Below are 19,583 nucleotides of genomic sequence, written 5' to 3'. Positions count from 1 at the left end.
TTTTGTTTTTTCCTTGAAAGAAAGATGTCCTCTCATTGTGAGTTCTGCTACAAGTCCTGTTTGGACCTGGCCAGAGCACCGGCCGTGTGTCATCTGAGATTCCACAGGAGTTGTGCTGTCTTCTTTGTCTCTTGCCATCGTACACACGGTCTTGTTCGAACCATTCTCTCGCAGACCTTTACTGCTGCAGAAAAATCGCAATCACAGCAGGTCTTTGGAGTGCTGTCTAGTGAAGAGTTGAGTTATTCCAGCCTGGTACTTGGTCTCAGTCAGTCTGACATCATCTGTTTTCCCCCAAGTTGAGTCTTGTTTAAAAACCCTTTATGTGCACAAATGGCTGGAACTCCGAAAGCCATACAAAGGTACATTTACATTTATCCATTTAGCTAACACTTTTCTCCAAAGTGACTTACAGTGTTAAGGTTACAATTATTTACCCTTTTATGCAGCAGGGTAATTTTCCTGCAGCAATTTAGGGTAAGTATCTTGCTCAAGGATATTACAACCAGAGATGGAAATTAAACCTGCAACCTTTGGGTCCAGCAGCAGTAGCACTAACCCCTATGATACCAGCTTTCCCTAACCTAAAAAAATATCTTTGGAGGTAGGGGAGGTATAAAGCCCTGAAGAGCAGAAGAGTAATGTGGATGTTAGAGTCTCAGTAAAAATTCCTAAATGTTCAAATTTTATAATGACTCAATTAAAATCACTGTTTCGCTTATACATTTACATGGGTTACTAGGAGTGAGAATTTCATGTTGGAAACTTTCAGCAGTTGTGTGGATTTATGTTTGCAGTACTTTCTAAGTTAGTGGAATGTGAATGTGAGATGAAAACTCAAGGCATCACTTTACAAAGATGTGACTTTAGTCCTCATTCCAAAGTGAGAAATGCCAAAAAATGGGAAAAATTTCTGGAGGAGGGACTAGCCAGTACATATAGTTAGCTGTGTCAAAGGGTGAAGGACATGTTCTCACGCAGTGACACAAGAAAAGGAAAAAGTCTGAAGAGGATGCACGGTGTTTGCATTAGTCCACATACCCTGCTAATAGTTTTATGTTTTGATTGTGGAGGAACACCTTCAAACTCTTTTCAGAGGACTTAGTGCACTGCTTTCACTAGTGCTCAGGCTCTTTGGTCTCACACTCTTTTTGACAAGCGCTGATCATCTTCTTCTGGCTCATCTTCAGCAGTTGCCTGTTGACGTTTTACATGCCCAGTAGAAGCTGAGACCTACAGGATGCAAAGAAGCTTTCCTGGAGCACTGTTCCTACCTGGGTTCCTCTTTGTGCATGAAGTTAAGGGCCCTCAAGGGCCAGTTTTTATCGTAGCACGATGGTGGAGCCAGCATCGTGAAAACAGGAAAGTCATGTTTACTTCCATTGTTCATTACCCTGCCGCTGGACACAGACCTGCCCCCCGTCCCGCACACAACTCTGGCAGTGGAGTTTCATGAGAGAGTAACTTTACTTGAAGGTGTGTCCTTGCTCATGGGGACACGTTAGGTGGAGTTCGCAGGAGCTTATATTTAGAATAAGAAATGCTTTCTACGGGAATTTGGATACATTGGAGATTAAAAATAGCAGCAGTTCCTGTAACCCGTGGAAATAGCACAGGAAGTGTTACTTAATTTCTTTGGAATGGAGGCGAAATGTGTTTTTTTTTTTTTTCTTCTTTTTTCTTTTAGCTTTTGTGAAGTATTAGACACAGTGCGGATGCACAGAGATCAGTCCAGTATAAGATTCCCAGATTTGGCAGACCTGGGGCACCAAAATTCTCGCAGTTCTCTGTAACCCTATTCAGAGAGCGACTTTGGAAAGTTGTTGGAGTATGAAATGATGGACATCCTGAATGCTTTGACGTGATAGTTGAGCTGCAAAAGCTCCAAGATGCATTTTTGCATGGAGGTAAGAAGAGAAAAATGTGACAAATTCTTATACTGATGTGGAAGTACCCTGTATGACCTGTGTAATCCTGGTTACAGACTTGCTTTACACCGTGGGTTCAGGGACTGTTTCCTCGTGTCAATATAATGGTAGAGCTCAGGACTAACTGTGAAAACTTTATTGGTCTCGTCACAATCAGCAGTCTGAATAGCAGTTGGAAACAGCCTATCTTTATCAATACTGGTGGATGGCGGCGACACGGGTTCCTCCGCAGGAGAAAGGAGTGGAATGGTCTCGTTTATCCCAAGGGTTTTTCTCTAATGTGAAGCACTAACGCCAAACTGCATGCTGTTCCAACTTTTGAAGGTCAGTAGAGCCTTCAGCAGTAGTGTGTGGTGGTGTGCCATACATTTTGTAAGGGAGAGGATTTTCACATGAAGAAAATGGGTTGTAATTTCCGAAGGCATTAGGGGGCTGCAAATCATTTTTAAAATCCCATTTATGTGCAGAATTCCTTTTAGTTGAAAGCACTGCTCTGCTGTTACCCTGGTTGGTTTTTGAAGAATTCATTAAAATCGTTAGTCAATTTACCAGCCACAAATCATATTTAAATGACAGTGTTAAGGAATGTTAAAAGATGACCTATAAGCAGCCATGAGAAATTAAATGAATAACTGGCCTGGGCTGTAGTAATAAAAAAAGGGAACGTTAAAGGAAAGAGCAGAAGATGTTTCAGCCCTGATTTTTCAGGCATGTTTAGACCAAAAGAAGGTAGGATATTAAAACACAGCAGCCGGAGGAGGAATATGCTGAAGGCAGATTCCAGCTGAAGACAGTATTAATTAGTAACAGTAAAACACTTTCAATCCTAAAATTGAGTAGGTTGTCATGACTGGGGAAGGATAAAGATAAATGCGTCACGACTCGTTGTTTCTGTATGTATGTGAATATACAGTATATGATATCACACACACACACACACATTGACTGAAACCGCTTGTCCTGAGCAGGGTCGCGGTGAGCTGGAGCCCAACCCAGCAACACAGGACATAAGGCTGGAGGGGGAGGGGACACACCCAGGACGGGACCCCAGTCTGTCGCAAGGGACCCCAAGCAGGACTCGAACCCCAGACCCACCAGAGAGCAGACACAGTCTAAACCTGCTACGCCACTACACACCCCACTGAAGGACATACACACCCCATAAAGGTGTTGTAAAGAAGACCAAGGCATCTTTCTCCTTTATACTGCCTTCCACGTGGCTGTGTACATTCACACTTAGCCAGTGGAGTATTTATTACGCCTTTCGTATGAAATTCTTGTCAGAGGAAGGTTTTTGGTGTTCTGTACCCATCTTCGCAATGTATCCGTGTTCATTTTATGCTTTTGATTCTGTACCACTTTCTCACCAGTATAAACTCGTTCAAATCGAACCGTGATGAAACTAGGGGTGCCTTTTTGCAAACCTGTAATTTCTCATCCCTTTCACTACAGCTGTAATTCACACATGATGTGTCATCATTAAATTCCAACTTTTCCGATGTGTGCAATCTGCTTGCAGATGGAAACTCGCTCTCTGGATTTCTTGCAAGGGATCACGGCTGCAAAATGAACCTTATAATACATCTACCTTTGCACACTACATTTTGCTCTGTAGCCTTGCAGTTTTTCCATTTAAAGTTTTATAGCTTCATACTGCAGTCCACCGGTGTGTGTGCATGTGTGTGTGTGTGTGTGTTTAATGTGGAGAAAAGCTTGGGATACCGGAGCTTGTTTTCAAGCTAATTAGTACCTGCAGTTGAGTGGACTTGCCGTAATTTTGAACCAGAGAGATGAAAAGGTTGCATGTAAAACACACATATTGTTCCTTCCCCACAATGAGCAGTGTTGTTCGCCTCTGAAGGTGTGACTGAAATACACAACTAGAGTAATAATCTGTTTTCTTTTCTTTTTTCTCAGAGTTTGATGCAGCAGACAGTATGAGACGCACAGGCTGATTTCCCACTGGACCCCAGTTAGAGTGCAGTGCACTGATTCGTAATGAGCCGAAATACTCAGCGGCGCCGTTCTTTATGCTCTCATTTACAGAGCTCGCCTGCTGCACATTCCTGTTTAGTGCTTTCATTTTTTTTTTTCCCTTGTGCTGTGAAATGTGTCGCAGCAGTTCCGCCGAGGTGCTGCCCTCAAAGTGGCCAGACAACAGTATGGGTCCAGTTGGCCCTTGCCATTGAGACTGCTTGTTGACTTGGAGACTGGAGAGACTTGGTGGCCTTCTCTTCTGTGACAGACCGACACCTTTCACACTCACTGAACCACAGTCACATTCTCCCTCACTTGTCCGGTGGTCTTTGGCCTTTGGGATGTCTTTTTGTCTTTCTGGGCTCTCTTAGCACCATGAAGGTTCGCTGTACGTTACAGTATGTGTGCACGTAAAAGGCCCATTGGCTCTATCCTGCTTTTTACTGTGTTGCTCATGGTATAATTTTCTAAGGTGATGTGGTGCTGTGAATGAGTCATCGGATGTGACTCTTATTCAATTGTTGCATCATACGTCCGTAAGTCCACAATAATGGACTTCTTTAATGTTTTACATTCTCTGCAATTGTGATTATTCATCCAGAGGCATATATTCTCTGGTATCTCAGTTGTTTTTGCAACATTGCAAAGGCAGTCAAAAATACGCACGTGTGAGTACGGAACCCAGTACTCTGCTGGAAAGCAGAGCAGCTGAGCGAGGATCGGGACCCCGCTATGGTGAGCGTTGTCCTTGATGAAACCCAGATGTAAAAGAACCTGGAACTCCCCAGCACTCAGCTGGAGGTGGTCTGGGTGTCAGGTTGCTCTGGCTCCACCCCCACCCCCACCACCCCCTTCCTCTTAGCAGTAAAAGTGACTTGGGTGGTTCTCTTTAAGCCCAAATGCAGACAACTCATCAAGATGCCTGCGGGTTGCGTAGTGCTTAGAGCTGCCCTCTTGCACTGTTGACATCCAGCTTTCGGGCCGACCCCCTCCTGCAGTACCCCTGAGCAGAATATTTACCCTAGGTAAAAAAAAATTACCCAGCTGCGTAAATTGGGCAAATAACTGCAAGCAGTTCATTATACAAAACTCACATTGGAAGTTGCTGTTAAAAAACATGTCCACTAAATGGATTAATGATAATATCATTGATCAGGCCCTTTACTGGGTGTCTGAACCGAAGCGGGAGCAAATAATTGCAGATCCTAACCGACACATTCGTACCGCTAATAAGAGCCCAGTGAAGGCAGGCTTTAAACCAGTGCCATAGTTTCTCTGTGCTGCGACCGGCGATGTGGGGTCTCGTAACCTGCCGGCAGGAAGGGCCCTGTCGAAGAATTTATTATTTCTCTGAACTCACTTGTTAGACACCTATAGATGGACTGCTGAACTTATTTCACTTGATTTTTTTCATTGTTAATAATTTCTTTACAGCTTGCGTAAATATTTGTTTTCCTTATTAACTGTTACTCTGGTATTAAAACATTCAGTCATAACACGAATTAATTTAGTAGGTTGAGGGATGCCTGTACCCTTGGAATGATAAATGAGTTTATTTCCGATTCTGTGCTCTGGGCAAAATTTCTTCATGCATGATGTCATTTTAACGTTGACGAAAACGATGAGGTATATGATCAGTTTAATTTTAAAAATGTATAATCCCTCTCTGCACGTGTGGCTTGGGAATACCGTATTAAGCTTTGTAGCGCTTAACATTCATATTATTTGGAATCCCTTTTCTCTTATTTCTTCTTACATACCCTCCTGTTCCTGGCTTTGCTTCTGTGCCTCTTGAAAGCTCGGTACTCCTTCGTCACCCACCCCCTCTCTCCCCCAGGCGCTACTGAGCATGAGTGACTTCTGAGACGAACCGCTCCGAGACCCCCCCCCCCTCCCCGTCCAGGAGCTCTTTTTCATTCTCACCTCCCCGTGATTTCTCATCAACTGGCCCTCCTGCCATGTCGACCGAAGTGGAGACTAACGTAAACAGCCAGGCGAGCGTGGCTCCCGTGAAGACCCCCTCGAAGAAGGAGAAGAAGAAAGGTATGTGCTGAAGGGGGAGCGTGGATTTTGGGTGCAGACGGGAGCTGTTTACTCCTGGTGGCCTGCTCTTCCAGTGCCGTGTCAATTGCTGTCCATGTTATTCATGCCAAACAGTAACAGCACTCATATATTCTCTGCCAGGTATTTTTAGGTGCTGTGATGCTATTTCTGCTGCTCTACTTTGCCTTGTAACTTGAATTAGTTTTCCATGCCAGGAAAACGTATGGTAATCCAATCGCATGTTCTTACAAGAGCAGGTGAATAACACATTCAAACGTGGTACGTAATGTATTTTATTCCTGATTTCACTGAATATGTATCATGTTCCCTGTCTCTCAAGTCCAGGTGCGATGAGAGGCGAGCACATGTAATGCAGTGTTTTTTGAAAAAAAATCTCCGCTGGCTTATTGCTCACGTGTAGCTGCAGTTCTAACCCTAACTCTGTGAGTAGCAGTGAGGAAGCTGCGTGCTGCAGGTGGAGCCTCAAATTCTGGCTGTTGGGTCTGGTGGCAACTTCCCGGTGTGCTGCTGGTGCCATAGGCCTGAGAGCCACACGCAGGCCCTTGTAAGACAGGACTTTAGACAGGTGCCTGTGTCCCGACACCGTGTTCACATCGCATTTCAAAACACCATGTTGAAAGGGCAAGGCTGCGGGGAAAGCACCGTAGAAGCGATGGGTCTTTATCAGGTTGCTGTATGACACCCACATACACAGCATTGTTGTTTTTTTCCCCTTGCGAATCGAGTTATTAGTAGCAATATTATCTGAGTGGCCTCAGTTTGTCTTCTTAATATCACATTGCAGCACTGTCACTGTGTCTTCCCATCCTTTCCTGAAGGAGGTAACTACAGTACAAGTGACATCCGTATGCATGACTCTTTTATATTCATGTGATACATTCCCAGTTTGAAATTTCACATTTATTTATTTAGCAGATGCCTTTCTCCAAAGCAACTTCCAGTGAACTCAGTGTAGTGTTATCAGCCCACACACCTTATTCACCACAGTGACTTACACTGCTAGATACACTACTTGCAATGGGTCACTCATCCATACATCAGTGGAACACACACACTCTCTTTGTCACTCACACACTATGGGGGAACCTGAACAGCATATGTTGGGACTGTGGGAGGAAACCCACACACACAGAACATGCAAACTCCACACAGACTGAGTGGGGATCAAACCCACATCCTCTCACACCACCCAGACGCTGTGAGACAGCAGTGCTACTCACTGCGCTGCCATGCCACCCAGTGTGATACTTCTGACATTTCTGTGCCAGCCTGGTCACTATCATTAGCTCCCATAGGACCAAATCGGCTCAGTTCTCTGCCTTTGCCTACATTCAACGAGAGAAACACACACACACACACACATCATCTGAACCACTTGTCCCATACGGGGTTGTGGGGAGCCGGAGCCTAACCCGGCAACACAGGGCGTAAGGCTGGAGGGGGAGGGGACACACCCAGGACGGGACGCCAGTCCGTCGCAAGGCACCCCAAGCGGGACTCATACCCCAGACCCACCAGAGAGCAGGACGAGGTCCAACCCACTGTGCCACCGCGCCCCCCACGAGAGAAACAAGATACTCTAAAATAAGCAGCTTCAAATGCATTAGCTGGCATTCATAATACTTTTGTCAAGTGTTTACAAAACACCCATAGTGCAGCATTCGAAAGTAATTTAACAGAAAAGTATTTTTAAAAATATTCTTTTCAGAGCTGTTCCAGTCGCATTTACTGCTGTCTTACTACTTCATGTATTATCATCATTGTCACGTGGGACAGAGGACGTGGGGATGGCTGGACCCAAGTGCAGGATCGTTTGTCAGGAACCAAGGGGTCAGGCGAGTTCTCGTTGTCGGGGACGGGCGAAGAGTCGGTCGATTGGCGGTCAGAGTGGAGTGAGGATCCATGGACGTAGTCAGGAGACGAGGCGAATGGTTAGAAGCCGGGGAACAAAGAACTGGGACTTGGAATAAAGGAGATCGGGACATAAGCACTCAGGAAGACAGTTGTCTCAGTGAGATTCTGAGAGTGTGAAGGAGCCAAAGAGGGTCTTTTAAAGCCGAGTGCTCTAATTGTCATCAGGCGCTGGATCGTCGTCGGGTGCTGTCGATTGCGGCGCGGGTGTGGACGTGACAGTCATGTACAATGTGTTATGTACATCCATCCGTCCATCCATCCATGCATCGTCCACAACCGCTTGTCCCGAGTGGGGTCGAGGCGAGCCGGAGCCGTACCCGGCACCACGGGGCGCGAGGCCGAGGGGACACACCCAGGACGGGATGCCAGTTATGTACTAACAGTTAATTAATATATAAAATTGTACAAATATAACTTTTGTGTAATTGGTACTGAGATACCAGATAACTTTACTTATGAAAGTCAGAATTGCACCACTGACTTTTTAAATATCCAGGAATATATTTAAGGAGCTCAGCCAAACAGCTACAGTCGGGCCAGGGTAACTTTCTGTGTATGAAGAGTTATTTGTCTGTGAAGCAGCCCACCCACCTCTGTGGATCTCACTGCTTTGTATTACCCCACACTTGGTCTGTCATCACCTCATTATTGAAGAAAGCCAAGGCCAAAGCAACGCAACGATGTCTCTCCTTGTATACGTATGAAACCGCAAAGGGGGAATGGGCCAGGCTGGAAATTGTGTGCCTTGGGAGACTTCACAGCCCTGCAAGAGGCTACCGATGTTACCATAGCAATGTTTGTGCAATGAAATGTCCCTTTAAAAGTTGACTTTTTACAGTTAATCCATAAGTGAGTATACAGTACGTAAAGAGTTGTGCATTGCAAGATGTAACATGTTTTCAGTCTATAACACATCTGTTCAGCGATTTCTTATAAGTGGCCCATTCTTTTTTTAAACAGCACCACACTTCTACCAGTGTCTTTCCGATAGTTTCTTTGGGCCCCTTCCATGTACAGCAACAATCGCATGTGACACTGGAAGTGTTGAATGTTAGTGTAAGGGTCACTTGTTTGTGTGAGTGTGTGTGCTGCGTGAGGTGGGCGGGTGATCACTGAGGGAACCTCCAGCTTGCTGCCAGTGTACATGCTGAGAATGTCAATGGTGCTGCTCGCTTTGGCCTCATGTTATGGCTCAAGAAGAAGCTGGGGCTCCCTGCCACCCAGTCAGCACAGGCCTCAAAAACTGCCAGGGCACCAGCATCAAGACGGACCTCAGAAGGCCAAGCCGGCCCAAGCGGGCCAAAGCAGGCAAAAGTGGACCCGAGCAGGCCAAAGGCAGTGTTGATCAGAGACTCAGAGGGCTGAGAATGCCTCTGCAATCCAGCTGAAGTCCCAGAGTCATGAGCAGCTCGCGGTTACGAATGTGTCGGTTTAGCCTCTGGAAATCGTCAACAGACCTTTTCCTTCAGAGTATTGCAGAAGGCAGTGTGCCAAATGGCCCTTTTCCTCCAAAAGTGAAGAGAAGAGAAGAGAAGAGAAGAGAAGAGGAGGGGAGGAGGAGAGGAGAGGAGAGAAGGAGAGAAGGAGAGAAGAGAAGAAGAGAAGAAGAGAAGAAGAGAAGGGGAGTGGAGAGGAGGAGAGGAGAAGGGGAGCGGAGAGGAAGAGAAGAGAAGGTGAGAGGAGAAGAGAAGGGGAGCGGAGAGGAGGAGAAGAGGAGAGAAGGGGAGAAGAGAAGGGGAGCGGAGAGGAGGAGAGGAGAAGGGGAGAGAAGAAGAGAAGGGGAGCGGAGAGGAAGAGAAGAGAAGGCGAGAGGAGAAGAGAAGGGGAGCGGAGAGGAAGACAAGAGAAGGCGAGAGGAGAAGAGAAGGGGAGCGGAGAGGAGAAGAAGAGAAGGTGAGAGGAGAAGAGAAGGGGAGCGGAGAGGAGGAGAGGAGAAGGCGAGAGGAGAAGAGAAGGGGAGCGGAGAGGAGAAGAAGAGAAGGTGAGAGGAGAAGAGAAGGGGAGCAGAGAGGAGGAGAGGAGAAGGGGAGAGAAGAAGAAAAGGGGAGCGGAGAGGAAGAGAAGAGAAGGCGAGAGGAGAAGAGAAGGGGAGCGGAGAGGAGAAGAAGAGAAGGGGAGTGGAGAAGAGAAGGGGAGCGGAGAGGAGAAGAAGAGAAGGGGAGTGGAGAGGAGGAGAAGAGAAGAGAAGAGAAGAGAAGAGAAGCAGAGAGGAAGAGAAGAGAAGAGAAGAGCGTCAGTGTTCTCCAAATGACCTCTTCGCGAGCTGCAGCAGTGATGCTGGAGTACAACACGTCCTTTTTCCTGTCATGTAAGATTTTAGGTCATTAAGGACAGAAATTTCAAAGAGTTGCAGAGCAGCAACACTGTTTAATGGGATTCTCTTCTTTTCCGAGGAAGCTGACTAGGAAATATATGTTTCGCTAAGTTTTTTCAGCACCGGCATAACATTGTTTCTCCAAAGCGGTTGCACCGAGGAGCATTTACTGCGGGGACAGTAAGCTGAGGCACATGGTTTTGGCTGTGAAAATCTCCCGTGTCATGGTGTTAGTGGCACCGCCAAGCCATAATAGCGGACTGGGGAGAGAACCGGGGCTCGCCTGGTTTTAATGAAGGGGGCTGGGAACCATCTATTACGCACTCTGCCAAAGCAGCAGCAGCAATGAAAGGAAATCCATCTCCAAAGCTGCTGTTGCATCAGAGTTCCATTGTTGCATGTTGCCGTAGCGTCACGGTGTCACGGTGTCACAGCTCTCCGTTTCAGCGGCTCCGGTCCGGATGCGGTAATGTCCCTCGGCGGGTAAGTGGATGCGTTCTGCCCTTGTCGCTCATGTTATTTTGATCTCGTTCTGGTGTCCGGCAGGAATTACAAGGTTCAAACTCTTCCTATTGAGCGCAAGTTTTGGCTTTCGTGGCTGCATGATTAAACTGGCGAGGACGCTGGAAACGAGCGGGGAGAGACACTCGTATTGTTTCCAGCTCCGTCTACAGAAGCCGTATTGCTGAAAAGGCGCAAAGGAATTTAAAATGCACGCGTCTCCGCTCAAAAGTGGGCCACCTAGACAGGGAGTAGTCCGTAAGTGGCGTTAAGATATTTTTATCCAGCCGATTTACTCGTCAGCTGTAATTTTACTAAATGGAGTATAATTGTCGGGGTGCATTGTTCCTCATTTAATGTTAGACTGCACGGATGTAGAGAAGCTTAAGAACAGAGCTGGGTGTAGAAAACCACGTACAACGCGAAGCAAATGAGCAGGTAGAAAAGCGTCACGCTTGACGACTTCCAGAGCGACGCTTATTTTGTGGATGTTTACAGATAATTTGGGCCTCTTCCGTCTCCTTGTCGTGGCAGGCCCCGAGAAGACGGACGAATTCCTGCTGGCCAGGTTTAAAGGGGACGGCGTGCGGTACAAAGCCAAGCTGATTGGGGTGGATGATGTGCCCGAAGCCAGAGGTGACAAGATGAGTCAGGACTCCATGATGAAACTGAAGGTACGGAGAAGGCGATCAAGGACAGGAGGCAGCGCCGCGCTTACGGGACCGGACTCGAAACCTGAAGGTTGTCCGTTCGTGTCCCAGAGCAGTCCCTTTTTCGTACGGCTGAGTCTCGCGCTCTTCCCTCGTTGCGCCACTTTTGCTCCGAACGGTGTTCGCAGCTGCCCGTTGAAAGTTTTACACACAGTTAAGCCGCTGCGTATTTACTACAGCTACTGCAGTTAAAATCTTTTGGGGAGGCGTAACCTCGGTTGCCCTCGCGGTCTTTTAACTATAACCCTGTGGACACGTTTTTCCGTTTCTACAAATGAGTGCCGAACCTAATGCTACATGTTGGCATGGAAACCTGTTGTAGGGTTTTGTGTCACCTCTGCTTATTTTTTTATTAACTTCTACTCAGCTGGTATTGATTCGATGCCTTGGTGATTTCGAGGACTAGATACGCTGCGCTAAGCTGCTTATTATTTTCTACCCATCCACTCGACAGTTTTGCACGCATTCAGTTTAGGTTTACTACTCACTGCTGGGGGAGGGGGCGACACCAGACCAACTGGAGGAAAGCCGCATGAACACAAGGAGAACATCCAGATGCCGCACAGACTATTCAGGACTGAAACCGACACCCAAAGCCACAGCCCGGGAGCTTACCCAGCATCCTCTGTTTCACACGCAGGGCATGTCAGTTGCCTCTAGGTCTCAAGGGAAGCACAAGCAGAAAGTGTGGATCAACATATCCCTGTCTGGAATCAAAGTCATTGACGAGAAGACCGGGGTGAGTTTGCTGCTCTGGCCGCTACAGTGGAATAAAGCTGGAAAGACCTTTTGCAGGAGTCAGGAGTATGGTCGCAGCATCAGTGCCTCATATGAACACCAGTTACGAAGTCTAACTGACATGCTGTGTCTGGGCCACCCCAAGGTAATAGAACACGAGCATCCTGTAAATAAGATCTCCTTCATCGCCCGGGATGTGACGGATAGCCGAGCCTTTGGTTACGTTTGCGGAGCTGAGGGACAGCATCAGTTCTTCGCCATTAAGACCGCGCAGCAGGTACGTGGCAGTGGGGCCTGCGCTGCCCCCCGCTCGGCATTAACCCCAGGTTCTCTGGGCTTCTTGCTTTGCCGTAGTGTCACGCGGCTCCTGGGAAGATCTCTGCCGCATTTAGTGGGAATGTGGCTCTGCAGCGGAGAGCGCAGGAAACACCAGGTGGTCCTCCATAAGTAGCGTCAGAGTTTATCTCTTCACTGTTTACCCCAGGAGCGCTTGTGTAGCTGTTAACCCGCTGTGTCATTTTCTTATTTACACTCACTGTTTGTGGAGATTAATGCTGTCTGTGCTCTCATGAGCATCACACATCCGATTTACGTTTACGCGCCGACCGGCACACTTCCTCTGTCTTGTGTTCTCAGGCTGAGCCGTTGGTTGTTGACCTGAAGGATCTCTTCCAGTTAATTTTCAATATGAAGAAAAAGGAAGCAGAGGACACAAACAAGGTGTGTCACGCAGGGCTGTCGCATCGAAGTAATGTAACAGTAACGTAACAGGCCCCAGGCACAATTCTGCCATTCCTCCTCAGCGCCGCGGAAGCAAAGAAAAATTAATTTACATAATTTCCCTACATAAAGGAGTTCTTCCTGGAGGCCCAGCTCGCCCAGGGAGGCATGTTGCTTTGTGTTTGTCTACCTCTGTAAATGAGATGATTTCGGAGCTGCCTTGAAGTCATTGTAATTATCTGTGACATCTGCTGCGCGTTTAATTGTCTGTTTCATCTGTGCCGAAATGTACAGCGGAACGCTAAATAGACGAATGTAAATTTAACTGTAACACACTTGAACCCCATTTCTGCTCAACGCAACCCCATAATAGCGGAGTCCACACAACTGGATCGTATCATTTGCAGTAGGTGGCTGTGATTTCAGCAGGGCTGCACTTCAGATCGTGTTGAGATGCCAGCACTCCTGCCTTGGTTTCATGCGTGTTTCACAGCCCCTGCGGGGTTGCACCAGTTTGCCATGTGTGCTGCAGCCCCTCGCTTCGTGAATTTCATTTGAAAGAGTGTTGTGTGTTTTCCGTTATAGAACCGTAGCAGAACGGCAGCACAATTTCTGCTGTTGAGCTGTCGTAAGCTAATATAGACGACGCATATTTAACTTGCACGTTGGTTATAACTGCTTGTCTTTGAGAATTACTCATGTATATTAATTTAATTAATCTCTTTTGCATTTATTTTCTAGGACAAAATAAGTAGAACAGTAGAGGTGAGCACTAAAATGGTTTTTAATTACTTTAAGTCATTGATAACAGTCCTTTTTAAAATTGTCTACTTGCATTTTTAGAATGGGGGAAACACTTCGCTTACCAGTGAAAGCCAGGGAGACAAGTTTAAAGTAAGTAAAATACCATATCTATTATTTTTAAAGTATTGAAGATTTATGGTAAAACCCCAGTGAAAAGCATCCACACATTTATACTTGTGTGGCAGTGGTTTGCATCCCGTTTAGGACCGTTGACCTTGTAATGCAAAGGTTTTTTGTTCAAAGCCTATTCCTGCTGGACTCTTCTGAATTGCTCCCATAAGTACACACTGCTGTATACATGGGTGAACAATTGTAATTGTAATTGTAATTGCAATAATAGTGCTTCATCGGACTAGTATGTAGCGTGAAGATTAAAGCTGCAACTTATGGTCGTCATCTTATAATGTGGAGGTTCTGGGTTCGAAGCTCTCCCAGTGTCTCCGCAATGCTCCCAAGATGACTCTCTGTTCTCTTCTTCCATCAGCGTGATGGACAGCTGGACCTTTTTGGAGACATGTCAACACCACCAGACTTGCATTCGCCTTCGGTGGGTCACACCGTTATGGCTCAGAATGCACGCGTTGTATAGTACACACCAACAATGCAAGAGCACACACTGCCAGTGTCCACAGAACGTATAGGCCCTGTATTAGCCAAAGGGGCTTCTGTAGGTCAAGGTCATAGAGAAAGGAGCTACAGCAAGGGGCTCTTCATGTAGCTCTTACCTCGTACTGTCAGTAGTGAGTGAGCTCAGAAGAACATGTGTACGTGTGAACGTGAAGAAATACTTTTGATTACTTTCTCACCTGAATAAACTTTAAGAACAATGAAAGTGTGACCATGACTGCAGCAGTCACCCACTAAATATACTGTATGTCGTACCGTGTAGCTCAATACATTGCAAACGTCATGTGCTCTTATGCTTTACGAGTTCCTGATAAACTTTTGTTCTTTTTCAATTAAATTCCCATGACAATGAAAAAATCAAAATGAGGTAATTTGTTGTTTTTTTTAACGCATTTTCAGCCCATGAATTTGCAAACGTTGCTTCACCATCACAGCATATTTTCATCATGCAAAGATCAGCCTCTCGGGAAATCTTAATGAATCCCGGTGCCATCCGTCATGAAAATCATGTGAAGTGCCAACTGTATTCAGTGACCTGCATGTCTGTGTTGATGTTGCTGATTTATGAGTGTGCCACTTTGATTTCACGGCATGTTTAAGGTTGTTTTTGTTCTGTACAGTTAATTCACTGAGTTGTGTTTTGCTTTTCCAGCTCAACTCATCTCTCTCTCTCTCTCTCTCTCTCTCTCTCTGTCAATTACCAGGAGAGTAAAGACATCCTATTGCTGGATCTTTCCACTGACATTGACAGCAGTCAGAACTGTGTAAAAGGAAATCCCTTCACCGCTTCCTGTTCTTCTGTCCCCTGGCCCAGGCCCCAGACCAGCGTCTCTCCTGAAAAGCCTTTCTCTTCGCAGCTCAACTTCTTTCCCGCTCCTGCCGCAGACCCCTTCAGCGATGACCCCTTCTCGAAAAGCAACGACCAGCCCACACGGGCGGACCCCGTGATTTCCCCCCCGTTGGATAGTGCCACCCAAGGAAAGCCCTCCCATATCTTTAGCTCACCAAAGGTAAATGGCGGTCAAAACGGCGACTCTGATTACTTGGCCCGGCAGTTTGATCAGCTTTCCAACAGGACTGTTATACAGTCACTCAGCAATGGCCAGTGGCCACTGGAGGGTAAGGTGGCAGATGCAACTGACTGGACTCAGAATGGACTCCCTGTGAGGGAGCAGAATGGTCTGCATTACAGATCCCCCCAGAACCCGTTTTTTGACACCTGTGCCAAAAATGCACCCTTGCACAATCCTACAATGCCTGAGTCTGTAGGCAAAGTGGAGCCCCCGTGCCCCCCAGCCAAGGACTCAGTGATCATTAGCCCTCCTCCGCTCAACACGAAGGCTGGACGAGGAAGGAGAGGCATTAAGGTGAAGACGCGAGACAACCTGAAAATGCATTGCATGTTTCCATACTAGACCGTTAGAAGTGTTGCGTATGCTCCTAACCCTTTAGAGACTCACTTTGTAATGAGCACTTAATTCCTTAAGTCACAAAGTCACATTCGGTGGCTGCTTTTTGCATGAGAAGCTTAACGTATGAGGGACCGAGGGTGAAACAGAGACATGTCAATTATAGGTGTGCTTGTGGTTCTCCTAACCTACTTTATTGCGAGTTCGCCTGTCCCTTCCGACTGGACAATTCTCTACTAACTTTTTTTGTCTTCCATTTTTATGCCTCAGTGATAAAAAAATAATGCAGAGGTGAGTTTTAATATTGCCAATGGCTTATTAAAAACATTACTTGCATGGTTTCAAAGACTAAACATGGGTATCTGACTACTGAATTTTCTTGGTGAACTTTCATTATGCAGGACTGTCATTTTAATTGACCTCTTTTGCACGTAATTATTGAGGCGAGTAATGCTGCTCGATGGTTTTATAAGACGTGCTAATGAAAATAGGAAGGAGATTTCAAACTGCTTTATCTTTTTTTTCTACAGTCCCCTACAGGCAACCAGTTTGGACCAGACTTGTTCACTTCATCCAGCCAAAAAGAATCTGCTCCACCTCAGCCGGACCCTGCTCAGACCAGCCCCATCGGTGTCTTCAGTACTGTTCCAGCTAACACCACGAGCCCTGTGACAGCAATGGGTAAGACCTCAGAGTTGAGCTCGGTCTTGTCTTTTCCCTCTCACTATAGCCATAGCGGCGTCATATCAGAACAGCTGTCCGTTAGCCGTCCGTTAGCCTCCGTTGGAAGGGATGATCTGTTTCTTACAGGAGCTTTGTCACTGGGCACCCCGACCACAGCCCCTTCTTTGGCCACAGCTCCATGGAGACCGCCAGCACCCCCCATTTTTCCTGCCCCGAATGGTGTCTCCGTAACCGCAGCATCAAATGCGCAGCCCATGTCTTCCTCTCAGCCTTTGGCATTCAGCGCATCGCCCGCGCCATCCTGGGGACAAGCGCCGACAGCGTTCGGAGTACCGACCTGGAGCCAGGCAGCTCCGCCTACAGCAGCTGCACCGTGGCCTCAGCCCTCTGCTTTGGCTAACCCTTTCCAGACCAACGTGTTCCCTGTCGCCTCTGGCCCATCCAGTCCCCCTCCACAGCCCCCGCCCCGGCCAGCTCCGCTAAAGGAGGCCCCAAGGGTGGAGACCACAGCTTTCCTGTCCCTGGACCCGCTGAGCGAGCAGAAGCAAAAGAGCACAAAGGACATGTTCAAGGACTTCCAGCTCGCCAAACCTCCAGTGGTTCCTGCAAGAAGGGGTGAGCAGTTCATCTTGTAACACAAGTGCAGTCTTCCCCCAGTACTTCTGTAGTAAAATCAGCTTTCCTCCCACTCTCACTTTTGTATCATACTGAACACATAGGAGAAGTGTGTGCAAGTTGTGAGGTAAATTCCCAGAAACTGATCGGTGTCATAAACATTGCCTTGCTCACATACACACACACACACACACACACACACACACACACACACACACTGGCTGAAACTGCTTGTCCCGAGCGGGGTCACGACGAACCGAGGCCTAACCCAGCAGCACAGGGTTGGAGGGGGAGGGGACACACCCAGGACACGACACCAGTCTGTCACAAGGCACCCCTAGCGGGACTTGAACCCCAGACCCACCAGAGAGCGGCACCCGTCTAAGCCCGCTGCACCGCTGTGCCCCCTCAGTGCCTTATTATATGTAATTATTATACCCAGAACTCAGTATCTTAATTAGCCACCTCCAATAAATCTCAGTCAAGTTTGTTAATAAAATAGTGTGTGAAGTGAACATTACCGACATTCCTTACTATGTGTCATATAAAGCAACAGTTTGTATATAGCTGTCGAAGAAATGGGAACTCGCTGTATGGAAATAGAGGGGGGTGCGGTGGCGCAGTGGGTTGGACCACAGTCCTCCTCTCCGGTGGGTCTGGGGTTCAAGTCCCACTTGGGGTGCCTTGCGGCGGACTGGCGTCCCGTCCTGGGTGTGTCCCCTCCCCCTCCGGCCTTACGCCCTGTGTTGCCGGGTTAGGCTCCGGCTCCCCGTGACCCTGTCTGGGACAAGCGGTTCTGAAAATGTGTGTGTGTGTGTGTGTGTGTGTGTGTGTGTGTGTGTGTGTGTGTGTGTGTATGTATGGAAATAGAGGGAAGGTGCATGTAGATAGGTGTGTGTCGGTGGAAGAGTGCATGAACGTGTTTGTGTGAACACGTGTGCTTCGGAGCACTGGTTTCTGGTGCTGTATAGTATTTGCTCCTGCTTTGCCCACATTCATGTGTGCGCACTGAGGAATTTGAAGACAGGGATCAAAAAGGGATGTTCAGCCTTATTATGAAAGTGGGTCAAAAAGATCCCATACTGAGTCTCTTTTCAAACAAGAAGCCAGTGTTACTCTGAACTGGTATTCCTTTGTATATTTCCAGCAATTAAGTGAAGTCACATTTAACATAATTTGAGTATTGTAAATGATAAAAATATATATATACACACACACACATTCAGAACCCCTCGTCCTATATGGGGTCGCGGGGAACCGGAGCCTACCCGGCAACACAGGGCGTAAGGCCGGAAGGGGAGGGGACACACCCAGGATGGGACGCCAGTCCATTGCAAGGCACCCCAAGCGGGACTCGAACCCCAGACCCACCGGAGAGCAGGACTGTGGTCCAACCCACTGCGCCACTGCGCCACCGCACCCCCCTTATGATAAAAATACATTCAGTGAATAATATTAACTCAATGGACAGTGTAATAAGTGATGTATTTGATATGCATTCCATAATAATGAAATTATAGCTATACCCAGATGTTCAGCCTGTGTTGATTGTCAGGTCGGTGAGGAAGAAACAGGGATTCCAGATGATTTGGTGGATTTAAAGTCTCTTTAAATGAGCGGTGAGTCTTTGTGATGGAGGTTTCATTCGGGTTCTGTTCCTGGTTGTCATTGTCGACAGTTTTCTTGAGTTTAACGTCGTACCATGAGTGGTCTTAATAGCAACAATTATTCTGTGGTTCAAAGCTGTGCAAACTAAATTATTTAAAACTGCTCTGAAGCCATATATTTTGTGGAAACCTTATTTTTTTATTTTTTCAGATTACAAACTTTGATTAGAAATTCATTAAAGGCAAAGCGTCGTCTATGAACCTGATCCAAAACTGACCTTATATAGATCGACACAGAGTCCTGCCTGTGGCCGAAAGCAATATAACGGCCACTTCTCCGGTTTATATGGATGCTTTGAATGGGAAGGATCTAACTTGAGCGCACAATTTGTTTGTCACGGTTTTAAATGTCAGAGTAGAGGCATTTCTTATGTATGAGCTCAATGTCGCCGTCGAGGAGTCCTCTGTGTCACACTCTCTACCTCCTGCTACTTACCACTAAAATGAGACGAGATTACACAGATCCCCTTACTCACGCAAACACGTTAATGTATAAAATACAAAGTTCATTACATAATTTGCTGGAATAATCCACCCTCACATAGAGGTTCAAAGCTGATGAACCGTTAGCATTGGTGTCATGAATATTTCTGTGAGATATGAGTGGAATATACTGTACGTTTTTGTAGCTGCGATGTGTCATTATAATGGTGTTGCACAAATTTCAATTTTTTCAGCAGTTAATTTATAAAAAAATTGTTTCAGTGGGTAAATTTACATATCAGTATATAATGGTCTAAAAATGATTTAATTAGTTTTTTATCGGTCTGTTTTTTTTTTTTGCTGGGGGGTGTGGTGGCGCAGTGGGTTGGACCGGGTCCTGCTCTCGGGTGTGTGTGTGTGTGCGTGTGTGTTTTTTTGCTAATGATGTTTGGAGTGGTTCTTAATTTTACCACCATTTATTCTCTTGC

General features: G+C 46.7%; 1 protein-coding gene across 8 annotated transcripts in view; it reads left to right on the top strand.

The window, feature by feature from the left end:
* The window catches only part of LOC108938584 (disabled homolog 2), a 35,383-nt gene that overhangs the window by 12,729 nt on the left and 3,071 nt on the right, over positions 1 to 19,583 (top strand). For 4 of the 8 annotated variants that reach the window (XM_029259639.1, XM_029259638.1, XM_029259637.1 and 1 more), the window contains exons 2-12: positions 5,743 to 5,948; positions 11,233 to 11,372; positions 12,049 to 12,147; positions 12,292 to 12,423; positions 12,783 to 12,866; positions 13,608 to 13,631; positions 13,710 to 13,760; positions 14,155 to 14,217; positions 15,002 to 15,664; positions 16,237 to 16,387; positions 16,517 to 17,005. In XM_029259639.1, the coding sequence (XP_029115472.1) occupies positions 5,864 to 5,948; positions 11,233 to 11,372; positions 12,049 to 12,147; positions 12,292 to 12,423; positions 12,783 to 12,866; positions 13,608 to 13,631; positions 13,710 to 13,760; positions 14,155 to 14,217; positions 15,002 to 15,664; positions 16,237 to 16,387; positions 16,517 to 17,005 (1,981 nt within the window). In that variant the 5' untranslated portion in view covers positions 5,743 to 5,863. Of the gene's footprint in view, positions 1 to 735; positions 1,908 to 5,742; positions 5,949 to 11,232; positions 11,373 to 12,048; positions 12,148 to 12,291; positions 12,424 to 12,782; positions 12,867 to 13,607; positions 13,632 to 13,709; positions 13,761 to 14,154; positions 14,218 to 15,001; positions 15,665 to 16,236; positions 16,388 to 16,516; positions 17,006 to 19,583 lie in introns of those variants that run through there. The other 4 variants (XM_029259640.1, XM_029259643.1, XM_029259644.1 and 1 more) reach the window with 4 other exon arrangements.

Source organism: Scleropages formosus, chromosome 17, assembly GCF_900964775.1.
Source record: "Scleropages formosus chromosome 17, fSclFor1.1, whole genome shotgun sequence".
In the NCBI taxonomy this organism is placed as follows: Eukaryota; Metazoa; Chordata; class Actinopteri; order Osteoglossiformes; family Osteoglossidae; genus Scleropages; species Scleropages formosus.
This window is presented reverse-complemented; position numbering and strand designations above follow the sequence as displayed.